The sequence below is a fragment of the Labeo rohita genome, chromosome 22 (genome assembly GCF_022985175.1).
Source record: "Labeo rohita strain BAU-BD-2019 chromosome 22, IGBB_LRoh.1.0, whole genome shotgun sequence".
In the NCBI taxonomy this organism is placed as follows: domain Eukaryota; kingdom Metazoa; phylum Chordata; class Actinopteri; order Cypriniformes; family Cyprinidae; genus Labeo; species Labeo rohita.
In genome coordinates, this window is record NC_066890.1 from 63,002,915 (window position 1) to 63,019,861 (window position 16,947).

The 16,947-nt window shown below is 37.6% G+C and overlaps 1 protein-coding gene across 1 annotated transcript; it reads left to right on the forward strand.

The window, feature by feature from the left end:
* The first annotated feature begins 3,093 nt into the window (after positions 1-3,093).
* On the forward strand, positions 3,094-16,843 carry LOC127153449 (SLAM family member 5). Its single transcript, XM_051094503.1, has 6 exons — positions 3,094-3,417; positions 3,720-3,786; positions 8,603-8,938; positions 9,027-9,211; positions 15,876-15,978; positions 16,192-16,843. The coding sequence occupies exons 1-6, from the start codon at positions 3,094-3,096 to the stop codon at positions 16,329-16,331; spliced, it is 1,155 nt and encodes a 384-aa protein (XP_050950460.1). The 3' UTR covers positions 16,332-16,843.
* The last annotated feature ends 104 nt before the right edge of the window (positions 16,844-16,947 follow it).

Below are 16,947 nucleotides of genomic sequence, written 5' to 3' on the forward strand. Positions count from 1 at the left end.
TGAGTCTATGTTACACTGTTCTTTGAAGAGCAGCAGTTTTTTTCAGAAGAATGGCAGCATTGTCTGTCTGACTTAAAACATATAAATACATTATATAATCATTAAATCACATCATAATAAAACAAAATACATGGTAGATTTCTACACTTAAACTAGAGGATATTCTCACATCATTGCGTCTCACTTCAGAACAGCTCAGTGAGTATAATACTGTCATAGAGAGACTGAATGAGCACTTCGTAGTGCGAAGAAATGTCATATTTGAACGTGCAAAGTTTAACATGAGACAGCAAGAAGCAGGAGAGTCTGCAGATAATTTCATCACAGCCCTACATTGCCTAGCAGAACATTGTGGGTATGGACAGTTATACAGTGAAATGATTCGGGACAGATTAGTGGTTGGAGTCAGGGATAAAAGACTGTCAGAACAACTTCAGATGGATCCCGAACTCACTTTAGAGAAGGCAGTCATACGCATACGCCAAAGTGAGCTGGTAAAAAAACAGCAAGAGGAGCTGAAAGCCAATTTCAAAAGTGACACTGCAACAAATATTGACAGTGTTCATTCTCAGCAAAGACCTTACAATAAAGGACGAGGCATGATGCAGAGTAAGAGGCCTGCTAGAAGGGCAGAGAAACAAACAGCATCGGATAAGTCCATTCAGTGCAAGAGGTGTGGAAAAACTCCATCTCACAGCAAATTTCACTGCCCAGCACAACATGCATATTGCAACCTTTGTAGGAAAAAAAGGACATTATGCTAAAGGTCCAGAGGAATAAGTGAAGTGAGTATGAGCCATGAGGAACATGAGAGTGACAGAGCAGAGTGATGCCCCCTGGCTGATAAAACTCAAAGTGAATGATTCTGATGTGCTGTTCAAAGTGGACACAGGAGCAGATTCCACTGTGGTTTCAGAAGAGCTGTTTAATGAGGAAAATTTTGGAAAATTACAGAAAACTTCAAAGAAACTTTTGGGACCAGGTCAAGACTCACTGCAGGTTAAAGGTATGTGCACTGTAAAAATGTGCACAAAAAGTAAAACCCAAGATATTTATGTGATCTCAGGACTGAAAATGGCTCTACTAGGGAGGCCAGCAATCCATGCTCTAGCAATTATATCGAGAATTGATACGGTGAATCTCGACAGTCTTGAGTCAGTTAAAAGACAGTTTCCCGATTTATTCCAGGGTCTAGGGAAAATGCAAGGAGAATATATGTCAAAAGTGAAACAGGAATTGGAACACATGGAGAGTCAAGGTGTGATTACAAGAGTGGAACAACCAACTGACTGGTGTGCTGGCATGGTTGTTGTTCCAAAACCCAGTGGTGCAGTACGAATATGTGTAGACCTAACCAAACTCAATAATGCAGTAAATAGGGAAAGATACATTCTTCCTTCAGTGGAACACTCTCTGGGTCAGCTCAAAGGAGGCAAAATCTTTTCGAAATTGGATGCCAATTCAGGGTTTTGGCAGATCCCTCTGTCACAGAATTCAGCCCTTCTCACAACCTTTATCACCCCCTTTGGAAGGTTCTGCTTCAACCGACTTTGTTTTGGGATATCGTCAGCCCCAGAATATTTCCAAAAGAGAATGTCACAAATGCTGGAAGGTCTAGAGGGTGTTCTGTGCCACATGGATGACATATTAGTGTTCGGAGCATCCCAGACAGAACATGACCAACGTCTCTTTGCGGTGCTGAAAAAACTGCAGAAGGGCGGAGTGACTCTCAATCAGAAATGCGAATTCTCCAAGAAGAGTGTGAAGTTTCTCGGACAGATACTAGATGAGTCAGGAGTTCAAGCTGATCCTGAAAAGGTTTGGGCGATCACACATATGAGTGAACCAACAAACACAAGTGAAATGCGGAGATTCATGGGTATGATAAATCACCTAGGGAAGTTTTTACCTAACCTAGCAGAGAAAACACAGCCTTTGAGAGATCTCCTGCAGAAAAAGAATATGTGGGCATGGGGTGAGCCACAACAGAGGGCTTTCGAGAGCATTAAACAAGACTTAAGTACTCCACCTGTACTTGCTCTGTATGACCCAAAAGCATCCACAATTGTGTCAGCAGATGCGTCGTCATATGGGCTGGGAGCTGTGTTGCTACAAATGCAAGGCGACAAACAGCTTAAACCTGTAGCTTATGCATCAAGAGCACTCACAAACACAGAACGGAAATATGCGCAAATTGAAAAGGAGGCTTTAGCTGTCACCTGGGCTTGTGAGCGCTTCTCAGACTTTCTGGTGGGTCTTTCTTTTCACATAGATACAGACCACAAACCATTGGTACCTCTCCTGGGTTCTAAAAACCTAGATGAATTACCACCATGTATCCAAAGACTGCGAATGAGACTCATGAAATTCACTTACAGTATCTCACATGTTCCAGGGAAGAGCATTGCGACTGCTGATGTCCTCTCCAGAGCACCTGGTGAAGGAGGACGAGACACAGACAAACAGCAGAATGAAGAAGATTTGAACCTGTATGTGAATTTAGTTGTCACAAGCTTACCAGCTACTGAGAAGAGACTTCACGAAATTCAGCAACATCAGGAAGCTGATCCAATATTACAGCTGGTGAGGAAATACTCTCTAGAAGGCTGGCCAACCAAAAGCAGAGTTGAAGCCATGGTGCAGCCATACTTCCAATTTGCTGGGGAGTTAACGGTAGAAAATGGACTGCTGTTAAAAGGCTGTCGACTGGTCATTCCAAAATCTCTATAGAGTGATATTTTTGAAAAATTGCACGCTGCACACCAAGGTATAGCTAAGTGTCGAGAACGTGCCAAGCAATCAGTATAGTGGCCAGGTCTCAGTGCACAACTTCAGAAAAAGGTGGAGAAATGTGACATTTGTGCTAGCCATCGGAAGAACTTCAAAGAGACTTTGATTCCCACTGAATTCCCTGAGAGACCTTGGACAAAGGTTGGAACAGATCTGTTTCAGTGGAAGGATGATCAATACTTGCTAGTGATTGACTACTTTTCCCGGTTCGTGGAAATAGCAAAACTGTCATCAACAACTGCTGCATGTGTAGTAACTCATCTCAAAAGTGTGTTTGCTCGTCATGGAATTCCTACTGAAGTGATGTCAGATAATGGCCCACAGTTCAGTGCGGAATACTTCCAGAAATTTGCTAAGGAGTGGGGTTTCTCTCACACAACGTCCAGTCCCAGATATCCCCAAGCCAATGGGGAAGCTGAAAGAGCAGTAAGGACTGTGAAGGATTTTATTAGCAAAGCAGCAGATCCATACCTTGCTCTTATGGAGTATCGGGCAACACCATTAGCCAATGGATATAGTCCTGCAGAACTGCTGATGGGCAGAAAGCTTCGCACTACAGTCCCAGTCATGCCATCTGTGTTGAACCCAGGCTGGATGGATTTGGATCATCTGAAAGAAGAAGAAAAGGTTAGGAGAGGAAAACAAAAGAAACAATTTAATAAAAGACACAGAGCACATGATTTACCACAGCTACATCCAGGAGAGTCTGTGTGGGTCGGTGACACGAGAGAAAAGGGGACTGTGATTATGTCAAGCAGGGACTCCCAGATCTTACCTTGTGGATTCTCCTAAAGGTATCCTTCGTCAAAACCGGAGTCACCTAGTACCCACACCTGTGGCAAGACCACCACAAGGAATCTCAGGGTGTACACCGGTGCCTGAACTGGAAAACACGGCTTCTGTACCAGGACAAGATGTTCTGTGTTCAGATAATGTTCCAGGACTACTCAACATTCCTAAGAAAAGATATCCTTCTAGGGAAAGGAAACCCCCAAAGTACCTGAAGGACTTTGTACATAGTTAGCAGGTGCTATTGGGAAAACTGAGTGATTTGCTACGGGGCAGAATAAACTCCCACACTCAGTAGAAGGGATGGGTAGTCTACCCCACTCTTCTTAGTTAAAAAGGAAAGAAAAACTGTGTTCTGTTCATGTGGATGTAATGTGTGTGGAAAGTTTGGGAAAGAGAAAAAAAAAGATAACAGCTTTGTATTGTAGGGGATCTACAGAAGTCAATTTAGCTCAAAGGGAATCATTTAAGGTTGAACAGAATCTCCGTTTTACAGCGGATCAATGTATCGGCCAGTGATTCATTGAGCGAGCCGTATAACATCAATTCGGTACTGGATACTAGTATCCAAAATATAGTGAAAACACTATTTATTAGCACGGTAACAAGGTCGGCAGTTTAAGACATTAATTTATAAGCACAAAACACAAGATACTTCTCTTTTCAATATGAATAGGAATTTATTGGAAAGACCTAAGACACATAAACTAATCTAACACATAGACGCGCATTCACACATTCATACAAGTTGCAGAAAGAGAGAGAGATGAGGAAAGAATGAGTTTAGAAGAGTGAAAATGTGAAATCCCAAGTTTATAGCATAAGTATATGCAATTGCTTAGACCTGAACAACCATCAATCATTTAATTAACCCTCGCCTTGAGTTTCTCAATGAGGTTATTAAACTTTATATTAAATGCACCAGTTCAGCCAGAATCTGGAGGTTGTACTTGCGTTGCCTTTGTGTTAAGGGGTTTCGTTTGATGACGTCGTTGCAGAAAGGGGTTCCCCAAGGTTGCTGTTTGGTCCGAAGTTCGTGGTCGTTGGAAGTGATGTCTTGGGAGTTGGCTGGAGGATGGAGTCGTGTACGCTGGTTGAAGTTTTGAGGCGGCCACGAAGTCTGAGACACGGCTTAGCGGCAAAACTTAACATAGAACACGAAACTCTCAACGGAAAGAAAAGATTAAAGTAAAAGAAAGAAATGTGATGGTCTCCTCATGTTTTCGTTTAGAGGAATGCATGCAAGCCAGGAAGCATTCAAAGAACGCAAAGAGCAGCAGCAAAATTGATGGCTAAGAGCATGGCTAGGAGCGATGGAAATAGCTAAAATCACAAACTAAAAGCGAAATTATGGTGTCCTGTGGTTTTAAACTCAGCTTTGGACACATCCCAAAATGGTGTCTTGACCAATTAGATGTTGTCTTAACTCGGGATATTGCTATGTTTCTCCTCCCAAAACATAAATCAGCATGTTATCTTATCAGTCACATGGTCAGAATTTTCCCGCTCTTGCAGAGTATAATTTGGCCATGATTCCTATGACATGAATACAACGCATTTGACAATGAATTGATCGGTAGAAACATTCAAAGCATGAATTTTCAAACTCATACATACCAAACAGGAATATAAACCCTTAAGCTATTCAATAGTTATTAAAAAGGACATACACAATGAGTGATTAGAACATAACAGACAAATGTGTGGGTAACATACATAGTAGGGAGTTATGCAATGGTCTGATGTTCATTCATAAGTCCTTTTAAGCATGCACATTTAGGTAAAATGGACAGTCTCTCTGTCATTCTGTGAACTAAGGGCATGTTCCAAGGAGCAAAGGAATTTAGAAGGAACTCGGTCTGGTTTTTGTCTTGGGTGGGGGAGCACCACCCAACAAAGTTTCCTCATGTGATGGTCCTGATGTGCTGTATCTTTGACCATTAATCTTGGGTTTCTTGCCCCAATATTGACAATCTCCTTCCTGAGTTGGGATTATCAATAATTGTGTTCTTTTGTTTTAATGTTGCAAGTTGTTCAAAGCTGTGAAAGTTGGTTGGTTAGGCTTACTTCAGGCTGGCTGGCGCCAGGGTATCCTGGACAGATTTATGACGTGGTCCTGGGCCTCTTTGTGGAATTCGGCTCTTTGGTTTCAACCAAATGTTCTGATCGAATCTTCCATTGTCTGATTCGCTCTGACACCCTACAGTATTATTATAGAAAAATGCAAAAGTATTGTATGGTTACATCATGCCATTTTTGTGTGTATATATATGTTCTGGAAGTAGAGAAGGTTCTCAGAAAAGGGGGATGTTGTGATATGGTAAACTACTGCCCCCTAGTGGAGGGACAATAAAAGTTGCATGTTGTTACATTGGTCTCACCTGGCTTGTTTGAACACAAAACTCGCACAAATAGCCATCCTAACGCAACAATTATAGTTAAAAACAAGTGTTTTTGTTGTAAAACTGTGGTTATACAAATGGCCGTTAGAAACCTCTGAACACGTCTAATGTGTGCAACTTTACCACTTCCTGTTCACTACTGTATCCATTGCAAAATCTTGCTGCTCACTTTTAAAGATCTTCATAATTTGGCCCCTCCTTGTCTTTCTGACCTTCTGTTGTGTTCCTTAATATCATCCTCTGCAGATTTGTTGACTTTTCCAAAATGCAAATTAAGCTATATAATTGCTAGGGCTTTTAGATGCGTTGTGCCAGAACTTTAGCATTCATTAACATTCAAATTAACATGACATATTTGTCAGCTGGATTCCATTTTCCAGTTTAGAGAGATGATCTGCTGTCAATTTGTGCATCATGCACGATGGGTAAGAATCCTGTTTGGTCCTGTATGACCTCAGACCTGTGACTATTATTTTGACTGATTCAGTAAAGCAGTTTCATTTAGAGAGGAAGCCAGACTGTGAGAATCATAACAGCATGACAGGAAGAGGCCTCTTACCTACAAACTAAGCACAGACTCTTTGAACGCCAAGCACTCATGCACAACACTCATGTCCACCCAACAGGTCAAACCACTTTTCTAAAAAAAAAAAAACCTTGAACCACCATGGCAGGTTTCAGTTTGACTTTTTGTTAGTTTGGTTTGACTTTCACAACAACTAAGAACTAATGAATTACGACCATTATAAAATAAATCAGCTCTATTTTGCCATGAAATAAGGAGATTCACACAATAATCCACCCAGTATCAAAACAAAAATAAGTGTTAAATGACAAAAATGAAGAATGGTTTTATCATTAAGAAAACTTTGTCTTAATAAGATTCAAAGAACATGTATGTGAGTGAGTGTGTGAAAACTAGGTGGGGGATTCACAAACCAGAATAACAGTTGAGATAACAGCAGATTGTCTGATTTGATCAGAGTTTACCCTGAACCCAAAGAAAACGGTGATGAAAATGTTTCGCACGCTTGTTTTGTTCTGTTTGTGCTGGTGCCATCTGACTGGTAAGTTATAAAAGCACTTGTATGGCGTAATATTAGTAACAAGCTAGAATGTTTGCCCTTTGCATTTCTTCACAGATAAATTAAATCGAACAGTATTGTGAAATCTGCTTTAGATTCAGGTCTGTGATTGTGATGCACAGGGTCCTTGAATAAAGTAAATTTTTACATTTTGATATTAAAATTTGTTGCATCAAATTTCAGAGCTTTAGATGACCTGTTAACTATTAGTGAAATTAAAAATAGTATTCAATCTCTTCCTAATAATAAAGCACAGGTTTATAGTATGGGAGGCCATTTTTGCCACTGAATAATAATAATAAAAAAAGATAATTGTGACTTTTTTTCTCACAATTGCGAGTTTGTGTCTCATAATTCTGGGGGAAAAAAGTCAGAATTGTCAGAATGACATGTTTTTAATTTAGTGGCAGGAATGGAGGTTCTCCTCACAAAATATATGAAGACTTCTTATCATCATTAATCAATGCTCTTTGTATAGCTTTGAGATATATATATATACGTTTCTGCTCTGATAAAAAGTATCATTATTTTAAATAATATGTGGAATAAATGGTGACAAATTGGGAAACTGGAAGGCCATGGTAATAACCTTAAAACAGATAAGCCTGACAATATTAACCCTCTGGTTGTGTTCGGGTCAAACCCGGAAGACCCGGAAAAGATTTTCTTTTTTCCCAAAAATACTAGTTAATGTTACTGCATTGGACTCAAACTTACTGACTTTGTTCACACAGGGTATAAGTCCAAGGCCTTTATGTTTGCAAGCACAAAATGCTCCTGAACACTAGTTGTTCCCCATTCACTTTCAATGGCCGGCCATTTTTGACAAGTGTGATTTTCTGCAATTTTGTACAGTTTTGCCTACTTCCGGATAAATGAGGCCTACGATTAATCGGATGCAAACAGAAACACAAAACCAGTCCTAAATGAAAGAAAACAAGTTGACAAAAAGATTGAATCCAATATTTGGTGATAATATGGCATGATGACAGATTTATAAGCAATTGTTTGGAGTCCGGTCATTTTTGAAATTCTGCACAGACTGTTACACCTGAGGTTAGACATTAAATGAAACTCTATTTTTTAGATACCCGCTTTCTGCTTACTGGGTAACCCTTGCACTGTCAGAACAGAGACCTTATTTTAGTTTATTCTGCTCAAAAATGTATCCTGGTTAGGTGGATTAATAGGGCTGAAGATTCTGCTTGAGGCTTTTTTTACATTCATGAACAAACCCTTTCCATTATACCAGATTCTACCTTTTTAGATTATCTGGGGATTTTTGAGTCTCTAGGGTTAAATGCGTTAGACTCAGCTTGAACAAAAGAAGTGCAATGTGTCCAAATTTCGAGGCCTAGAATGTTGAAAACGGCATGTGTATATATATATATATATATATATATATATATATATATATATACATATATATCCTGCATTCTTCTAATGCATTTTCTGGATGTAAATACAAATTATAACTGACCTCAGGCTTTGTAAACCAACAAGAGTCTTAATCTGTTCCTCTTCATGTTTTTTCAGGAGTATTTAGTGTTGAGACAAATGAAACACAGTCAGTGTCAGTGATGGAGGGAGACTCTGTTACTCTACACACTGATGTTACTGAAATACATGAAGACGATGACATTCTGTGGAAATTTGGACCTGAAAACTCTCTGATAGCTAAAATTAGCATAGAGCAGCAAATCTTCTTCACATCTGGTGTTCCTGAAGGGAGATTCAGAGACAAACTGAAGCTGGACAAACAAACAGGATCTCTGACCATCACAAACACCAGAATTGAACATGATGGACTCTATAATTTACAGATAAGTGGTGCGAAACGATTATCAAAAGCATTCAGTGTTTCTGTCTATGGTGAGTAGAGATGGTTGGTCTAGCTGCTCACATTAACACTGTAAAATGATTGAAAGTTTTATATTTCCCATCCTTTTCTCATTTTTAGCTAGTCTGCCTGTTCCTGTCATCAGCAGAGACTGTTCTTCATCCTCATCAGCACAGCAGAATTGTTCATTGGTGTGTTCAGTGGTAAATGTGGGTCATGTGACTCTCTCCTGGTACAAAGGAAACAGTTTATTGTCCAGCATCAGTGTGTCTGATCTCAGCATCAGTCTCTCTTTACCTCTGGAGGTGAAATATCAGGATAAAAACACCTACAGCTGTTTGATCAACAATCCCATCAGCAACCAGACTCAACATCTGAACATCAGTGAACTCTGTCAGACATGTGCAGGTACAATAGCACCAATTTTTTTTTATTTTTTTATTTTTTTATATAAATCATCATAATATCAATAATGATTATACAGTGAAAGCTTCTGATGAGTCACATTGTTCAAGCCCCAAATAAATTCCTCCATAGATTTCATTTTTGTAACCTTGGGATTGTTTTCATCTTGTAGATAGTACCTGTATTTTGCCGTTTGGAGTTCCTGAAAGAGACTAATTTATTATTTATTATTTATGTCTTTCTTTCTTTCTGTTTTTCTTTCTTTTCCAGAAGTCCACGTCCACTGTTGTGGTTTTACTGAAGCTGTGATCCGATTGGTTGTCTCTGCTCTGGTGGGCGTAGCTGCTGTTGCTTTCCTGGTTTATGACATCAGATCTAAAGGAGGAGGGGAAAAGAAAGAAATATTGTAAATAATGTAATATATTTTGGAGTTTTAATCTGTAATGATCAAAATAGACTTTTTCTATGTACATTCAAATGCAAATTTCAAAAAAATATTGATGCAAAAAATATAAATGTTTTTAGATATCATATGGTAAAAAAAAAAAAAAAAGTCACATTATCAGGTGTGACATATCAAGATGTTGACTGACCAAAATTATAAACACAACACTTTTGTTTTTTACTGTATTCAAAATGAGCTCAATAAAAGACCTAAGACTTTTTCCATAACACACGCCTGCCCATCCCATCCCAAATGTTCCAAATCTGTCTAAATCACAGGTGTTGATATCAAGATGCTGATTAGACAGCATGATGCCATGCACGATGCTGTCTGCCATCTGCCCTGTACAGTGAAAATGCCATTCTAAAATGTGCAGTTACTGTATCCAAAGTGGGAGATGCCATCAAATGTGAGCATTTGCCCACTCAAGTCGGTTACGATGACAAACTGCAGTCAGGTCGAGACTCCGATGAGGATGACAAGCATGCAGATGAGCTTCCCTGAGACGGTTTCTGACAGTTTGTGCAGAAATTCTTTGATTATTTAAACCAATTGTTGCAGCAGCTGTCCGGGTGGCTGGTCTTAGACAATCTTGATCTTGAAGATGCTGGATGTGGGGGTCCTGGGCTGGTGTGGTTACACATGGTCTGCGGTTGTGAGGCCGGTTGGATGTACTGCCAAATTCTCTGAAAACACCTTTGGAGACAGCTTATGGTAGAGAAATGAACATTCAATTCACGGGCAACAGCTCTGGTGGACATTCTTGCAGTCAGCATGTCAATTGCACGCTCCCTCAAAACTTGCAACATCTGTGGCATTGTGCTGCATATTTTAGAGTGGCCTTTTATTGTGGCCTAAGGTGCACCTATGCAGTAATCATGCTGTCTAATCAGCATCTTGATTTGCCACACTTATGAGGTGGATGGATTATCTCAGCAAAGGAGAAGTGCTCACTAACACAGATTTAGACAGATTTTTAAACAATATGTGAGAGAAATAGGCCTTTTTTTCTACACAGAAAAAGTCTTAGATCTTTGAGTTTAGCTCATGAAAAATGGGGGCAAAAACAAAAGTGTTGCATTTATAATTCTGGTCAGTGTAATTACATTCAAAATATAATTTGGTCTAAAGGTTTTGTTCAGTAATGTCGAAACAAAGTTTTGCTTACAAATGCTTTGCTCTTTCGAATCATAAAAATAGCTCATCGCTCAAATTATTTTAACACTGCATATGCTAATGCCATCTAATGGCTAAGATGATAAGTGGTTTTTAATATTTCCTTTTATTCTCTATACTGCAAATGCTTTGGAAATACACAAATAAAAATATTGTTTATGCCAATAAAAGTCTAAAAAAAACTGGAACAGCACCTACTGAACTGATATATGTCTATAAATCATATATAGGCCTATATTTTTAATTGAAGGGCCCATAACTCACTAAACTTACCAATGTAGAAATAAAATGTAATAATATTGTAATAAAGCCAGCTAGTGGTTCAATAGAAGTGGATTTCTTTTAGTAGCTTGACTCCAAAAACATTCAACCTCCAACTGATTTGCTGAGACCATTTCAACTTTCAAGAAAGAGCTGAAAACAAACCTTCACCACAAACATGAACTGCTTTGAAACACTTGATGATCCAAGTGCAGTAGTTTATTGAAATGTAATCCACAACTGCAGTCAATTAAACAGGCAAAAATCATATCATAGGGCAGATAATTCAAATCCTGTTAAAATTCTCTCTGATTATGTGACATTTCTCCTTCTGTCAGAAAAAAAAGAAGGTAAAGAGAAATAAATATACAGTGTTTACAGCTAATAAGATTCTGTTTATTCAGTTTATTCAGTTTACAGCAATAGTACATTTGTTTTGAATGGGAATAAAATGCTGATCCTGGAATATATACAGTGTTTACAGCTAATAAGATTCTGTTTATTCTGTTTAGTATCTTATCTTACCTCATACTGGGGCTTTTATCAGTGGCTTAGTCTTGTTTTTCTTTATGTTTTCTGTAAAAAAAAAAGAAAAAAAAAAAGAAAATTAAACCACAATTTTGCCTAATAAACAATTTTGCCTGATGTTTTTACTATAGTATCTGTTGGTGATACTTGCCCTTATTAGAGCTCCTGCAACAAAAGTAAATCACACCAACAACAGCTGCAACCATCAGTAGAACAACACCAACACCAGCACATACTCCCGCCATAAGATTTAAAGACAGTCCTGAAGAGAAAAACAGACAGTTATTAGTGTGAGTGAACAAAAAGAAAATAATAAAGGGGAAAAAATGAAGGGAGGAGAAAACATACTTTTTTCACACTCTTTTACCTTCCCCATAACGTACGACTTTTTACTGATTTTGTCTGGACCAGACAAATGGGCTGGAAAACACAATGGAATAACAAAGAAATAAAAAGGCACACAATTTATAATTTTTTTTAAATATTTTTTCTTTTATTTTTTTCAAGCTCTCTTTTAAGGCAGCAGGAAAACTTACTGAACCTACTGAAATGCTATTTAACTTATTATTAGTGGTTTATCACTGTGGACTATTACTGTTGGCTTCTTCTTCTACTTAAGTTGGCTTGAAAAAGCATCATTAACAAATATCTTATTTTGTAAAATCATTACCATAATTCAAAAGCATTTTCAATCCCCTGATATTGATAGTAGTTAATAGTTTTCAAGGATCTCTTTTCATGACAAGCAGCCAACGAGTTCTCACAGCGTGAACCAGACATGCCAATGGAATAAACCCCCATGTTAAGGAACCAACTTGTGTCTGTGTCCTTATAAGAAGTTACGAGTTTAACAAGTTACTAAGGTTTTCTTTAAGACTAAAATCATGGACCATTAAAATTAAGATAAGGGGTTAGACAAGGAATTACAGAAGGAGAAAGACATGAAATTAAACTGTTCGCTTAAAGAAGAAAGAGTTGTAAATAGAAAGTTGCGTGACTTACCATTAACCAGAAACACAAACAGAGTGAGAACAAAATAGATTTCCATTATTTCATCTGGTGTTCACCTGATAAATCAAAGCAACAAACAGTAAGAAACAGAGACACATACAGTAAAGAATAAAGGGCACATATTACACATTGTTCCTGGTTACATGATAAGTACGCTAGTAACCCAGGCTAATGTGTGCTTCAAATTCCAAAGGTGGTATAGATAAGATATTAACAATGTAGTTATGATCAGACGTGATTATAACTGAATATGTTGGACTAGTTGGCTCTGCTGAAAAATACCTTAAACCAACATTGTTTGCTAGTACCTGGCTTGTTTGCTGCTTTTAAAGAAGTTTGAGCACCTTTCAGCTGGTTAGTTTTAGAGACCATCTACATCAGAATAAACCTGCAAAGATGATTTATTAGTGATGTTACGTATGAAACAAAGGCTAAAGTGCATATATCGAGTATGCAGCAGAATTTAAGTTCCATATGGAACTATATCCTGTTTCTCAAGTTTCTCAATCACAGTGATATCACAGTATGAGTGCACGTCCAGCTAACACATTTTTGTTATAAGAACATTCTCCAAACATATACAACTGACTTGATGAAATCAACTGAAATAAAAGACATTAAATCTCATATGATCTCAGCCAAGTATGATTCAAGAACTCCACAAACAACATCACCAGCTTCACACATTATTAACATACAGAACATCTACAAAAAGCACTTATTGAGAATTAACAGAGATTTGGATGATGATGATGTTTTCTTTTTTGTGGTGATTAGTGTTTGCTTTAGTTGGGCTCTTCACAGTTGGCTTTATAACATTATATATCATCACCTAGATTCAGCAGTCTTTGTGAGGAGTTATTAATCTAAAGTTTTTAATTATAATAGCTCTGTGATTATACAGTATAGGATGAAGCAGTGCAATTTGATTTTCCATCAAGTGCCATAATTATTTATGAAGGATTTTAAAAGCATGATAAGACACAAACATTATGAACTGCTTTGTCGTTTAAACACGGATAGAAATCAAGAAGCAGTGGCTATATCACTGGCAAATGAAAAACTGGTCAGTATTTATATATTTATTTATTTCAATATGAACCAAACATTGAAAGTTGGCATTCTGTGGAGGAAGACTGAAGAAATGGAAAGATGGCTTGTATGCTTGTTTTTGTTTAACAATGACATATTTTATTTTGTTGGTGGTTTGTAAGTTAGTTTATGGCTCCAGTATTTCATTGAAGCATGTGGGTGGTGCTGAAATGGCACTTTTATTTGATTGGTCAAACTGCCTTTCCAAAGTGCTCAGGAAAAAGGGTGAGTTAAATACACAAACAGAAACAAGGCACAGGTGACAACTATTAGACATAATGACAGACTAAAAACCAACAAAAAAGGCAGTGGGGACCTCTAGTGGCCAGAAATAAAGTCCACAACCCTTACAAATATGACTGCGATGAGTGGGTGCTTATGATGCCATATGCATCTGAAATAAACCACACACTCATCACAGTTAATGAAAACATCGACCTTAGAAAAACGAAAGTGAACACTGAGATAATGCCACTGCATATGGTGAACCTCGGTTGAAATGCATAGACAAAAATGCTTATTTCATTTAACCTTGTCTCACATTGTGAGTCAAAGTAATACTAGTGGTTACCTCAGAGATGTGGTTTGACCTGGTTAGTGGACAAACAGCTTCTGCTTCAAAGAAATGTGTTTTTGTGAGTCTGACTTGCAGTGAAGTTTGGCAAACATCACACATGGTCTTAACTTAATCATTAAAATTTATACACAACTAAAAAGGTACAATTTGTGTTAAATGTTAAAACAAACAGTGCTGTCTGCAATTAAGAACAGTGTACATGATAATAATTGAAAGAGGGGTATATACAACCAGCACATGCAAGAACATCTTGCAGTGAGTGGGTGGTGGTCAAATCCTGTGTGGGAGGAATCACACACAATGCTAGATTAATACCACAGTTTAACACTGTGCTCTTAGTTTACAATCTGTCTGTGACAGAAATGTCCACATATTTCAAGTGCTATTATTTGATAATGGTTCACCTGTTTGTTTTGTTCTGCTTGCGGCATCTGACTGGTGAGTTACAATTGTATTCTGTGTAAGACATGAATTCTGTTTTTCAGAGCAGTTGACTACTTTTTTAATCATCCAGATAATTCAGAGATGAATTATGAATTTGTCATACTGTGATTCCCATTAGTTCACAGTGCACTCTTTAAATTGCTCTACCTTTAATTACTTTTGCAGCATGATAATCTATGTCTGTACTGCTGTTCTGTTCATTCTTTATGGTTACAAACAAGCTATTTAGTTTTAATATGTGAGCAACTCTATGTTTTCTCTATGTTTGGTGATACGGTTACAGTGGAGTCAGTGTCAGTGCTGGAGGGAGATTCAGTCACTCTAAATTCTAGTCTTACTGAAATAATGGATGATGATCTGATTCTGTGGAGGTTTGGAGCTGAAAACACTTTGATAGTTAAAATCGATGTAATGGCCAATAGCATCACTGTATATGATGTTGATGATGATGATAAGAGGTTCAGAGACAGACTGAATGTAGATGATCAAACTGGATCTCTGACCATCACAAACATCACAACTCAACATGCTGGACTCTATAAACTACTGACCAACAGTGTGAGCAAGAATTTCAGTCTCACGGTCTATGGTGAGTTAAATATTGTTTTCACCTGTTTCATTTAGATGTTGATGTAGCTCAATATTTTTATTATTTGATCCTTGATTATTAAAATAATTGCAAAATTGCCCTCTCTGCTATTTGTCCAAATTACAATATGAATAATATAAATATGAATCTTTTGTATATGCATAGAAAGAGTGATGTAAATATCAGGACTGTCAGTACATGATGAGACACTCACTAACAACTTATTCTATTCTTTATTCTCTCATGTTTTCAGCTTGTCTGCCTGTTCCTGTCATTAGCAGAGGCTCTTCACAATGTTGTTCATCATCACAACAGTATTGTTCATTGCTGTGTTCAGTGGTGAATGTGGGTCATGTGAGTCTCTCCTGGTACAAAGAAAACAGTTTATTGTCCAGCATCAGTGTGTCTGATCTCAGCATCAGTCTCTCTCTACCCCTGGAGGTGGAATATCAGGATAAAAACACTTACAGCTGTGTGATCAACAATCCCATCAGCAACCAGACCACACATCTGAATATCAACAAACTCTGTCACACATGTGCAGGTACAGCAGCGCTGATATTAGTAATTAAATTGTTTAAAGTTGGTTGTGATTTACACTGTCAAACCCTTTAATAGTTCCCCCATATTTGTCTGTTCAATGCACTGTAAAAAAATATGTAAACCTGACGTATACTTATGTTTTGAGTCTGGGCACCATATATACTTATTAATTTATTTAGCATAGAAATTCACAATTTTATTTATTTATCTTCAGAATTCCACATCCACTGTTGTGATTCTAGTGAAGCTGTGCTCCGATTGGTCATCTCTGCTCTGGTGGGCGTGGCTGCTGTGGCTGTTCTGGTTTATGACATCAGATCCACAAGAACAGGAGACAAGAAACAAATATCATAAATATTCTGATGCATCTTGGAATTTTGAACTATTAAGAGGAAAACATATAAAAGGGATTTAAATTCAAATACAGTTATCAAACAAAACAAGAGGTTTAATATCTGGATGTAAATTAATTTAAGTTTATTAAAAAAAAAAATTCAATTATTCACAAACGTTCCAATTCCTATCCTAATTTAGAAGGATGTATCTTATGAACGCTAGCGATGACTTCAGTTCACAGCTTGTTATATAGCCCCTCACTGTGGACAAACTAAGAACAACAGTAAACAGTAAATCTATTCCTTCTGTATAAATACATGTGGACATATTCCATATTAAAGCAGATTAACAAAGATGTCACTAGGGCACAAAGTGCAAAAAACAATGAAAAAAAGCACTATTACTGTAATTCACATGGTCTTGTGCTGTTTGTCAGAAATAAGGAAAAACATATATATACTCAAACAATTTTAATTTTAATCAACTTTTTTTTTTTCAGTGGTAAAATGTATAAAAATATCAGAGTAAGTGTTGTGAATTTGTTTCATTAGTCAACTTCATTTAGGGTGAACTCTATATTTGGGATATTCTGTGTGCATTTGGCCTAATTTTTTGGTTAGAAAGAACTGCAGCT